Source organism: Montipora capricornis, chromosome 5 (genome assembly GCF_036669925.1).
Source record: "Montipora capricornis isolate CH-2021 chromosome 5, ASM3666992v2, whole genome shotgun sequence".
Classification (NCBI taxonomy): domain Eukaryota; kingdom Metazoa; phylum Cnidaria; class Anthozoa; order Scleractinia; family Acroporidae; genus Montipora; species Montipora capricornis.
This window is the reverse complement of record NC_090887.1, coordinates 19,968,568-19,981,067: the sequence shown is the minus strand read 5'-3', so window position 1 is coordinate 19,981,067 and position 12,500 is coordinate 19,968,568. Positions and strand designations below refer to the sequence as shown.

Below are 12,500 nucleotides of genomic sequence, written 5' to 3'. Positions count from 1 at the left end.
TATGACATTTCAAAACTGAAGAGTGAAATTCTTTTCACTAATGGCCAAGCATTCTATTTATAAATAAACAGCAACAAGATGCATAGTAGAAGTCTTTTCTCTTGTTGAATACAAGTTCAAGCAGCTTCCAGCTCTTGCTTGTTTCCATGGTTTTCAGGTTTTTTTGGTAATTTCTGCAGCCAATTTTGTGTTGTCTTTATCAAATGAATGTAAATGTTAATTATGAATTGGAATGTTAATATCAAGAATTAGGGCAGTGAGATAAAAATTAATGAAAACCAAACACTTTTCACCTGTATGTCCATCATATTGCGGCAGCCGTAATTTTTCCTTTTTTTCGTTAGTTTTGGTACAACTTCACGGAAGACTCTCATAAGAGGAGTCAACCTTTATTCAGCTGCAATTTTGCACTAGGACAGAGTGTGCACTCCTTTGTTAGGACATTTTTGCCCTGAGCCCTTTAGTATGTTATTCACATAGAGAACGCATGTTTTATGAGTTAAATGAGTCAATGAGTCATGAGCCAATGAGACTCACAGTCAATATCGCAATAATTTATTGATTAAGCCTAAGCCAGTGATTAGGCCTAAGCACTCTTTGAAATTTTAGCTTTCATTTTATGGTTTAACTAACTGCACTAACTCGTTGACTCATTGAGTCATTGACTCATTGACTCATGACTCATGACTCATTGACTCATATGACTCATTGACTCATATGACTCATTGACTCATGAATACTTAACACTCATTCACATAAGCTGAATTACTACTTATCAATAGGTTAGAAACAGATCATTGGGCTGGTAGACATGACCAAAAACCTCCAAGTGCTGCTCCAGGTAATTAACATGAACCTTCATTAATTAAAATCATGATGCAATACATTTTACAGTCTTCAAATAGAACCCATTTAGCGACTAGTTTGAAAAGTGGAGGTTTGATGCTTAATACCTCGTAATAGTCCGTAAGCTTCTATTATTGGCATCCAGCTCAAAGGTGGAGATTTACTAACCTTAGTTGCCAAATCTGAGCAACCAACCAATAAGCAGCCATGAAAAAAGAGAGGGAAGGAGGCATTAATCAAAGTAAATCGGTAAAAGACACTGAAATGATAATGAGCAACATGTAAGCTGAAATACCACACAGTGCAATACTACAACCCAATTTAATTATGCATTCGCTCCTTAATTACCCCTCCCTCCTATTGACAAATAAAATTGTCTGGCAGTAGACAGAGTAAAATCTATTAAGTCTCATTCATACGTATGAATCAATACATGTGCTCTCAACACGATATTGCATATTGCTGTTATTATTAAAGGGGCTAGGTCACGCTATTTTAGGTAATTTTGTTTAATTTTGTTAATTATGAGCTCTAAACGTCAAATTCGCAGAGCAAGAGTCTTTCATTTGCAAAATCACGGCTACATAACAACTGAGAATGATTTTCCAGCTGTGTAAATGACATTTTGATATAGACTGATATAAGTTTGAAAAAAGGTGGGCTGACGTTTTTCAAATTTACCCAAATTCAATCCATTTCAATCCTCTCCAGTTTTGTCCATCCATGTCCCTTCTTGGCTTCGCTGTGTTTTGTTAGAGTTCTTCTATAGTTTTGAACAGTTATTTTGATATTTTAGTCACCGGTAATTCTATGACCATTCAATCAGTGCTGAAATTGCCTAAAATTGTGTGACCTAGCCCCTTTAAACACAATGCACATGCTGGCTGGTCAACTGCTTCTGCATTTAATTGCATTTAAGTAATGTTTAAAAAACGAGTAGCAGTGTTTTATTGGGTTTAAAAACACGAGGTGTAGCCAAGTGTTTTTAGACTCGATAAAACACGTAAACGGTAAGTCTTTTGAACAGCTGCAAAAACATTTCACAAAAAGCGTGTCCCTCGTGAGTCCGAACAAAAGTGCAAATTGTGGAAGGATAACACTAGCAAATTACAAGAAAAGCAAGCTATGCCTCATTGGTATGCTTTATATAAAGAATTGTAAGGAGGAGTGTTTTATCGCGTTTAAAGCTCATGTATGTGTTGTTTTTTCGATGACATGATAGGCTGTTTCACTCATGAATTGTTAATGAATTTTTGAAGTGATAGTGCAATCTGTTCTGAATAATTATTGTGAGGCAAGGGAAAAATCATTTTATGGAGTAAACAAACATTTTTTATTTTCTTTGTAGAAATATCTGCTAGGGCTGAGTTGGAGGAGAGGTAATTATGTTTTCTGTGTTCTTTTTGTGTAATCAACACATTCTTTCTCTTCATTTCTTTCCATGTCAGGCTAGACTCCCATTTTGAATGCATTTTACCTTTTCTTTTATCCTTTCATTCTCTGCTGTCAGTTTGAGTTGTACACTACGTTAATTTCAATGTTGTAACTTCTTTAGGGATTTATATTAATATGATATTGTAGGCAGTTTTAAGAAGTTCTAGATGTTCTCTTATCATTTGGTCCTTGCCATTTTAGTAATACCTATTGAAAAAAATGTAATAATTATTAATTACAGTCAAACCTCTATTGTCCGGACCTTGAAATTACAGACTTCTCAATTATCCACTGACTTTTCTCTGGTCCCAAATTTTTTATGAGTCATTAACTCATTGACGCCCAGGGGTTCCCCATTGACGAGTAAAATCGTCTGGCGTTAGACAAAGTAAAATACTAAGTCTGGCCGGTGTAGGCCGGTTTGGACGCCAAAGGATTAATGAAAATCTGTGAGCATGATTTCCTTGCAGAAAAAACGTTTAAAAGTGGCCATTGCACATGCATGGTACTCTTCTGTAATTTTTATTGCATGTACCAGTAGTTGAATTTACTGTAGAGGTTTTTCATGAATTTAGATCTATGTACAGTACATGTACTGTAGAATAATTTATTGCAATATGAAATCCAGATGTTCTTAACTTAACATGTTCTGTTTGATCTCATTAATATTCATATTTTCAATTATTGCTAGACTCTCATTTGTTCAGACTTACAGTAACTGATTAGAGTGTAATGTGAAGTGCTAGTTTTCTTCCCCATATGAACCAAGTGAGCGTTAGACCTGCTAATAATTATTATGAAGACTATTTACCGCCATCCCTACAAGTTCGGATAATTTAGGTTGGACTGTAATTATTGTCATTGCAGATTAATTACCTCAATAAGATGACCCTTTTAAATTAGCTTCATAAGATGACCCTCTCAGTTAATGAAGTTATGAGTGCATTGACTTTCGCATATTATAAAGTAACAAACTTGTTTACAATAGGTATGTGGTTTTGGAATACACTTTTTGTAGGGAAAAACTGCTGAATGAGTTGCGTGAAACAGAGGAAGCAAGCCGACGTCAAGCTGAAGTTCTTGTAAAGGTGGGTTCAACAAGAAATAGCTTTAGTTTGGTCTTAAATTACTTCATTCTCAATCTCATGTCATGCTTCTGTTAAATAAAGCAATGGTTTTGAAGTTTCTTGATGTTGTTACATCTATATTTCAGGGACTTGATGCAGAACGTGATGTATTGCGTGAAAGTCAGCGACTGGCATCGGAACGAGATAGGGAGCTAGAGGCACTGAGGGAACAGGTTCGATTCTGACAATAATAACCATGTGTGATGAATGTGTGGTTGTTATTGGACTGCATGATTAAGATTTATTGTTTTCAGAGAAATCAGTGAACTGCAATTTGTTCCAAGAAAGTCTTACACAGATTTTATTTTAAGCCAGCTGAGTACCTCAAAAATTTGCTTTGTGTAATATTTTACGTGGCACTGTATTTTGAGAAAGTAAAGAAAAACACTCCTCCAAAATACACGTACAGACTCAAAGGGTAGCAAGGAAACCAATACAATAACTGTTGCTTGACTTCACACTACTGGACTTGCCGTAGGGAAAAGGGGCCCCACAGCTCTAGTCATCATCACTATCGCTGCTCTAATGTAATGAGGCCCTGCCAGGGAAGAAGGGGGGGGGGGGGGGACCTGTTCCCTTTAAAAGTTTGTTTGTGTTCCCTTGTTTCCAAAATTAATTCAAAACTTGTCTCAGCTTTTTGATCCCCAATTTGGTTCATCTTCCCTTGATCCTTAAGATATTTTGGTCTTTGTTCCCACGTTCCCTAGTTTGAGGTCCCTTGGTCTCCAAAAGCCCTGGGACGGCCTCTGTAATGTGCAAAGTCCAATGTTGTGTCTGTTTTTTAATGTTTCTTATTTGGGCTTGAGGGTGGATGGAGATCAGAGGTGAGCATGTTAAGGTGCCTTGGGTGACTGCTATTATTGCCTGTTAATTTAATTTTACCCAACTACCCAACCCTTGCAAAGGATTGGTATTACCATGGGCAATACATGTATTTTTATGTTCTCAGATGTCTTTGACATTAATTTTGGAACTAGTGTTGGACCAAAGACTTAAGGGCTGTTGTCCTAATCTGAGATAACCATACCAAAGTTTACCATTTGAGAGCATATCTCATTTCTATACTTGAAGACCTCTCAGTTTGATTGGGAGACCTTCTCTCTGAAATGTGGGTGGGATACAGGTTTAAGTTCAACTACTCACTCAGGTCCAGTCCATGAGCATCTGTCTATTGCAAACAGTAGCTGGTAATAAGCCTAGGTACTCTAATACTACGTGCTAACAGATTTTATGAATTAACAACATACAGTGTACCGGTAATCAAAACATAATATCTCCTGGAACAGAAATTCATTGCTCTAAATTTGCTGAATAATAATATTGTTATTGTATACTAACGCTCAAACAACATGTCTCAAGCATTCTTACTTGTGTCTTTTTAATAATAATGATAATAACAATAATGAGAAATATAATGATAATGATTAACTTTTCCTAATAACAGTTGTGTTGCAGTCATCGATTCCTATAAATTGGGCTTTGTGAAATTCTGAATGCAGCTAACAATAATCAGTAACTTACCATCCCAGCCATTAATATTCCAGCTCAATAAAAATTTCAAATTTCAAACCCAGGAAATGTTTATTTCACAACAGTGAATTTATCTGGACAGTGACACCTGCACACTTCTGAAAAGCCGAGTTTTCCCAACAGAAGTTTCAATATATATGTGGTACTCAGTGTTGAAACTTTGTGGCCCAGTGTAAAAAAAAATATGTTTGGACTTGGTGAGGCAGTTTTGATATTTCACATGCTTACAGTTGCAGGCTAATAAAAAAACACAACAAGATGAAATTGAAAACAGACTCAAGGAAATACAGAAAGAGGTAATCACAAGCAAGGAATACTCCATTTCACAAGATTGAGGACATTACACAGATTTTTACCACAAAATGGCAAACCAAAACAAACAAACCTCCTTGAATTGTTTTTTCCCCTCTTACATTTTGAAGTGACTAGGCCAAAAATCGTGACTCACTTTCTCAACCAATCGAGAGCAAAGCAAAGTGTGATTGCATTTCCTCTGCCTAGTGTCACCCAATCCTCATGTGACACCATCACGCTCATGTCACGCGGTGACATTAACACGCAAGTCTGACATTTGCCACAGGTGATGACCTGTCCCACTTTCACTGGGCTTCCCGCTGTTTTCCTGATTGGTAATAGCAAAAATAATCAGTTTGATTTTATAAACTCTATCAGTGTACAGGAAACGTTGCACAGATTTAATGCTTCCAAGATATCATTCATCTACATGCGTTATCCTTTTATCTCCCTTTTCTCTTGGTTCTCATCCATCCATTTTCACTGTTAACCTGACATTTGTTGTGTGCGATTGCTACATGTAGATGCGTGCAGAACGAGAATTGTGGGAGAAGAAACAACACGATGTTGGTCATCTCGCCAGCGAGTTGCAAAATGTCAGGGTAACTAACGTTCTTCGTACGTACTGCACTCACTTCTCACTTTTTTTATTTAATCCAAAATTTGGTTTCTTAAGACAACTACTATAGTTCATAATACATCAACATGCACTAATTTATGCTTAATCCATCTATTTTACATGAAATAAACTGTAAATTAGAAAATAATAATTCTGTTTTTCCCTTAAAATGATGACATTTTTTGTTAATAAAAACGTTTTAGATAAAAACATAACCATTCTTGTGACTGTAAAATGTACGGTACTATTTTTTTCCTCAGAAAGATTGCTTTTTAGCTGACTTGAAATCTGGGACTTACACTCATAAACTGTTTGATAAAGATTGTAAACCTTTTTACTTTTTTCTTTCACACACGTAACTTGACATATACGACAATTCTGAAACATTTGCGATCAAACTTTTCACTTTCGCTTTCTGGCGTTAACTTCTTCATCACCTGATCACAGACTGAAGCACCCTTTAGTTTGGAGCACTTGGGCGTTTTCCATTTACCAAAAAATTCCGGAAATTCCGGTTGGGATGTAAATGGGACACACGTTTTTGGTTCATTCCACTGGAAAATTTCCGGAATAAACGGAACTTCTGAAAAGGTAGTCCCGTTTTCCCTTTGGAAACTTTCCGATGGAAATGTGTGTTCCATTTACAACTTTTGAAAGGTCTTACCACTTCCAGGCTATTCACGGCCACATTTTAAAATTTTGGCGCGTAAAATCGCAATCACCGGGCGGCGAACGGACCTGAGTTAAATGGAACACGTTTTTCACCCGATGAAAATTTCCACCGAAATTTCCGGACCTTTTGTGTAAATGGAAAACGCCCCTTGTTTACTAGGTCGCACCTGGCTTGTTCCAGGCTCCCAGTAGTCTGAAAAACGAGTGGGAGCTTGGGTCGAGTCGAGGCGCCTGGGTGTCTGGAACAGGATAGGTGCAGTTACCAAGCGAGGATGAGGTGAGAGAACGGACTCCCATAATACATTTGCCTCTTCCAATGACAGTTCTTTAAAATCTAATTTTAGCTACGAAGCTACTTTGAGAGAGGCACCTGGTTGGCCAGTAGACCTTATTCACGATGGCCGCCATGTTAGATTTGCTATTATCATTTAGTAAATTTTCAGCTCCGACTATTGCATTTGTAGCTTTTTGATTGGCTAAAAAACTCCGTCTATGAGCCAATAGTCGAAGTTTTACGTCATATCGAAAATAGTGCGCCAAGATGCTCTTTCCGGACGCTTTGTAAAATTGTGGAAGTAAAAATCGGCGGCAAAACCCGGTTTGAGAATTTACTAAAACAATTATTCCATGCACCCTTGTTGGATACGAAGTGATTATAACCAACTCGCGCTATGCGCTCATTGGTTATTTTATCACTTCATATCCAACTCGGGCTCATGGAATAATTGTTATGTAAATTAGCTACACACTTCTGAGGGGGCAAACAACACAAGTTCGAGAGGTTTTAACGAACATCTTAGCCACACAGACGATTTTTTTCACGTTTATTGAATGTTTTTCACTTAAGTAGTAAAATAGAACGATTACACAAGTTACTTCGATGTTTTTTTAGTGAAAAATGAGGAGATAACGAAGTAGAAAGTCAAAATGTCAAAGACAATCAAAGATATAAAATTATCATAAATGGGACTTAATTGTAAATTGTAAAATGTACTTTTAGAAATGTTATTTCAATATTTCGACGAGCCAATTTTCCGCAATTTTCCTTTTTTTCCAATGTTTGCCCCCCAGCATAACACATGGCTAATTTGCATGACAATTTGAAAACCAACATGGCGGCTATTTTGAACAAGGCCTGTTGTCATGACGTAATGAAAATTTAAATATGCGCGGCATTGGGAACGAGAACTTAAAATAGCTTTGTGAAACTAAAAATAGATTTTTAAAAACTATTATGGGGCATGAGGATCCGTTAACTCATAGCTCATCCTCTCTTGGTCGAATGCTATTGTTTTCACAAACACGTTTTTACCTTTACAGAATTTATTGGGTGAAGCAAACGAAACAAAATTGCGGGAAGAAATTCGTTCTGTTGCCAGGTGAGCTTTGTTTTTGTCCAGAAGAGCGGCGTGTTAGCTGAAAGTTTGCTGATTTAAAATTGCCCATTTTTAGTGCACAAATTTCTTAATTTGAACTGGAATAGAATACATTGATGAATCGAGTGTATATAGGAACGTTTCACTTAGGTACGAGATTTTTTTGGAAACTATTTGTATCTTTTTATTTAAATTGGCGAAGGGGAACTCTGAAGGGACGATCCAAAAAGAAACGATAAACGCATTCAAAAGTCTGCTCAAAAATATTTCATAATGTTACAGAGAACTCACATTCATTGCAAAATCTTATTCGAATCATTTTCTTTAATAAACAGAGGAGTAAATGTTTTTGTGCGACTGGAATTTCTATTTGTACTTTGCAAACACTGACAATTTTAACCTTAGACCGAAAGCAAGCTCATTAGAGCGAGTTTCAATAGAGTGTCGTAAAACCAAAACCAAAGTAATTACTTTGGCCAATCAAAAAGGACGGAAACAATCCAGTAAACCAATCAAAACTCGAAGTAATTACACGTAGCCGACACGAAGCGCGGGAAAATGTGCAGGCGCGAGCCACGATTGGTTTTGGTTTCACTTCTGATTGGTTGAAAAAATTACGCGAGAACTTTGAACCAATCACTGAGTGAAGTAAAGCAAGTTTCAATTGAGTGTCGAAAATAATTAGATAATTACTTTGGTTTATGATTACTTCACTCAGTGATTGGTTCAAAATTCTCGCGCCATTTTTTCAACCAATCAGAAGTGAAACCAAAACCAATCGTGGCTCACAAGTGCACATTTTCCCGCGCTTTGCGTCAGCTACGTGTAATTACTTGGAGTTTTGATTGGTTTACTGGATTGTTTCCGTCCTTTTTGATTGGCCAAAGTAATTACTTTGGTTTTGGTTTTACGACACTCAATTGAAACTCGCTCTAAATGCAAAACCAAAGCAATTCGCTTATTACTTTCGACACTCAATTGAAAACCGCTCTATTAACTAAAACTATTTGTGTTCTTCATGTGGCAGTGAGTTAGACACTGAGCGCCGAGCTTTGGAAGAAAGTGAACGAGAAAAAAGACTTCTGGCGTCACGAGTCGAAGACTTGTCAACAAGACTTGAACTATCCGAGAGAGAACGCGGAGAGGTATGGTTTATTTACTGGCACATCAACGCATGGAACATCTGTGCCATCACACCCCTAAAAATTTCTTGAATCTTGGCATACAATTTTAATTTTTTTTAAAATTCATTCCGGCCTAAGTTAGTCTTTAAATTTGTGTTAGAGCGAGTTTCAATTTAGTGTCGTTGTGTCAACCAAAACCGGAGTAATTACTGTGGCCAATCAAAAAGGACGGAGACAATCCAGTAAACCAATCATAACTCGAAGTAATTACATGTAGCCGACAGAAAGCGCGGGAAAATTTGCACGCGCGAGCCACGATTGCTTTTTGTTTCACTTCTGATTGTTTGAAAAAGTGGCGCGAGAACTTTGAACCAATCACTGAGTGAAGTAATACAAAACCAAAGCAATTCGCTAATTACTTTCGACACTCAATTGAAAACCGCTCTGTGCCACATCAAATAACGTCTTGAAGGATGTTGGGCCAACATATTTATGATCTGTTTGGTAAATTGTAAATAAGTATATAATTAATTGAAGCGACGATCCTCGCAATTATGAACGCAATTTTAGCAAGTGTGTAGAGAAGCCAGGAAAATTCAGGACTTCAACAGGGTTTGAACCCATGATCTTGTGATGCCGGTGGGACGCTCTAACTAACTAAGCTATTAAGCCACCGATGTTGGGAGGTGGTAATTTGTGGGTTCAAATGTTCCCGTAGATAATTATTGTGAAATGCCCTTTGGAAACATAGTTAATAGAGGGGACTATATTAACCATGTTTAAACTGTCGTGTACTCTTACTTGAGCCATCCTGAGGAAAAGTAGAGCATAAGTGCGGATATTTCAAGGTTTGTCGACCATGTGGTCTGGAAGAATCACTTATTTTTGGGCCAAAAATTCATATCAACCCTTATTCTCTTTAACAGTGGTAACTTCTCGATTTCATGTTCAGGTAATGACCGAACTGGATGCTGCGGTTAAGAGACTGGATCAGAGTGAAGGAGGGAAAACTTCTTTGGTACAGCAGGTATGCATACGTTGCGAAACAAAAAGTTTCGTTTGTGATAAGAAAGACCAGAAATTTAGTTAGGGAGACTGTGATGCGCTTTTGCCTGGAGACCATGAGTAAAAGCCTGCCTATGCTCTTTATCCTTGAGTCAACCCTTGTGTGTATCTTTCTATTTTTAGAACTAACCCTTCAGCATGAGACTTGCATGTTTACATTAATTTACATTAATTTGCACGCATTGTCTTTGCTACTGTTGTCGTCGTTTGACAATAGGGAGCTTTAGCAATGACAACGGCGACGTCAACGAGAACGTCACAAATTTGCGTATTTAGTGGCCAAAGACAATAGCTTTGCACGCTCTGCACGTGCGTTTTTCAGTTTTGTCTATTTCTTCGCCGTCGTCAGCAAAACAACAACCTGAAATGAACAAGTTTGAGGTTTTATGAAGGACGTCAGCATTTTAAGATAATTTTTCATTTTCTCTCCTAAATAAAGAGCCGCTCATAACGTTTTCATTCCTGAGGGACTGCCATACCTTTCTCACATTAAAAAACTTTGAATAGTCGTGAAGTGATTACAATACTGAGAATTTATGTTTTGTGATGACGTTCTCGTTGCCGTTCCCGTCGTCTTTGCTAAAGCTTCCTAATAATTTTATTCTGACTGGCCATTCTAAAAGGTGCGTGCAGAGCCGAAGAACTTGTGGTGTTCTAAAAATAGAGAGATACGCGCAAAGGTTGACTCATAGGCCTTGTTTGGGAGAGGCAAGCTCCTACTCATAGGTCCCAGCTTTTGCTCATGGAACACACAATTTCAAGCTGGTCAGTCGTGTTTTAGCCTGCGAACGCAGACGTATTTCCGGCGGGCGTAGAGAAACGACCGCCGGAAATACGTCTGCGGTCGCAGGCTAGTCTTCCTTCTGCTATTTAGACAGTCGTCGTGTAGGTTAAAGATCTGCTTTGATTTGGAGATAAAGTAAGGTAACGCCAAAAACTTTTCACTTGGTTGATTCGCATTTTTCTGCTATTTTAAAGGCAGAGCAATTACGTGAACAGTTTACTCGCGCTGACAGCGAAAAAAAGGAGCTAGCCAGAAAACTGGAAGAGGCACAAGGAAAGCTGGAAGAGACTGAATTAGCGCGCAAAAAACTGCAGGGAAGACTGGAAAGTTTAAATAGACAAATGGATGAAGGGCAGGGCGAAAGAGAGCGACTTGTGGAACAACTTGAATCCCTCAGGGGACAGGTAAGGGTTTGACATCACTTGTAACGTTTTCTCTCGAAAGGATAGATGAGAAGTTGATTATACGTAACCTCTTTGTGATACTCAAAGGATGAGTGAAGATTTATTTTAGCGGGCGACTTGAATTAAGCGATAGAGGACGTTTTCCGTGTTTCCATAGCCTCATCTAAACACGAGGGGGAGTTGGGAGAATTCGAGACAGTTATGCAAACCCGAGACGCAGTCGAGTGTTTGCTTAACTGTCGAGAATTCTCTCAACTCCCCCGAGTGTTTAGATGATGCTATGGAAACACGGAAAACGTCCTCTATTGCTTTTATAAAATATTCCTCAAAGATAATTCGACAAATGAAGGTAAATGCTGGTTTTTTTACTTCTTGATTGAAACAGATTTTCTTGTTACACGCTCATATTTCCAACCAGCCAATCAAAACGCGTGTCTGACTACATAACCAATCAAAATAGCCGTGTTTCCATACTCTCATTTAAACACAGCTATTGACCAATGAGAGTGGGCGTACTATCCCAATAATTATAAATTCTAATGGAAAGAAGGGTAGACATTTTTCTGTGCTGAATAAGTTGCATGGTAAATTAATGCTATTCTGGAAACATTGGACCGTGGGAAATGCTGAATTGTTGTACTTATGGTTAATTGGCGCATGCTTATAGGATGGAGGTCTTCCTTTTGTGAAGTTTTTAAGATTTCTTTTAAATGTGTTTCAGCAAGAATTCCAGGATGGTGACCTCTTTTAAGTAATTCACATTCTTTCATGGGTGCATGCACGCCATCGAATCAAAAACCAAAGATGGGTTTTTAACGCGTCTGATTGAATAGTTTATTGTACGAGAGGGTGTGAATAAATTAAAAATGTCCTCACTTTGTATTTGGGGTTCGTGAATGTAATGAACTCCGGCAAAACGTCGTAATCAGAAACGCTAATGGTGAGAACTGTCATTGAGTACGGAGACTACTTGGCTGTTTCTGTTTCTAACTATTCAGGTTTGGTACGCTGTGTTTTAGCTCTTTTTATGACCTACCTGTGGCCCGTTTCTCGAAAATCCCGAAAACTTCTCGGGCCCGAACCTAGCCATTTCTGAACCTACCAACCGCTTGTTCAGGAAAGCCGATTTAAACATATTTTCATGGTGACAAAAAGCAAACTGACTGTGAAGTTTGACGACTTAAATCCTCTCCGTTCTTGAGAGGGAATTGTGACACCCGAAAAT

At 37.9% G+C, this 12,500-nt stretch overlaps 1 protein-coding gene across 3 annotated transcripts in view; it reads left to right on the top strand.

The window, feature by feature from the left end:
• LOC138049832 (centrosomal protein of 128 kDa-like) overlaps positions 1-12,500 on the top strand; it is a 54,421-nt gene that overhangs the window by 9,131 nt on the left and 32,790 nt on the right. The window contains exons 6-15 of one of the 3 annotated variants that reach the window (XM_068896283.1): positions 783-841; positions 2,195-2,225; positions 3,299-3,368; positions 3,494-3,580; positions 5,168-5,233; positions 5,756-5,833; positions 7,843-7,901; positions 8,926-9,043; positions 9,975-10,049; positions 11,066-11,275. In XM_068896283.1, the coding sequence (XP_068752384.1) occupies positions 783-841; positions 2,195-2,225; positions 3,299-3,368; positions 3,494-3,580; positions 5,168-5,233; positions 5,756-5,833; positions 7,843-7,901; positions 8,926-9,043; positions 9,975-10,049; positions 11,066-11,275 (853 nt within the window). The remainder of the gene's footprint in view (positions 1-782; positions 842-2,194; positions 2,226-3,298; positions 3,369-3,493; positions 3,581-5,167; positions 5,234-5,755; positions 5,834-7,842; positions 7,902-8,925; positions 9,044-9,974; positions 10,050-11,065; positions 11,276-12,500) is intronic. The other 2 variants (XM_068896286.1, XM_068896287.1) reach the window with 2 other exon arrangements.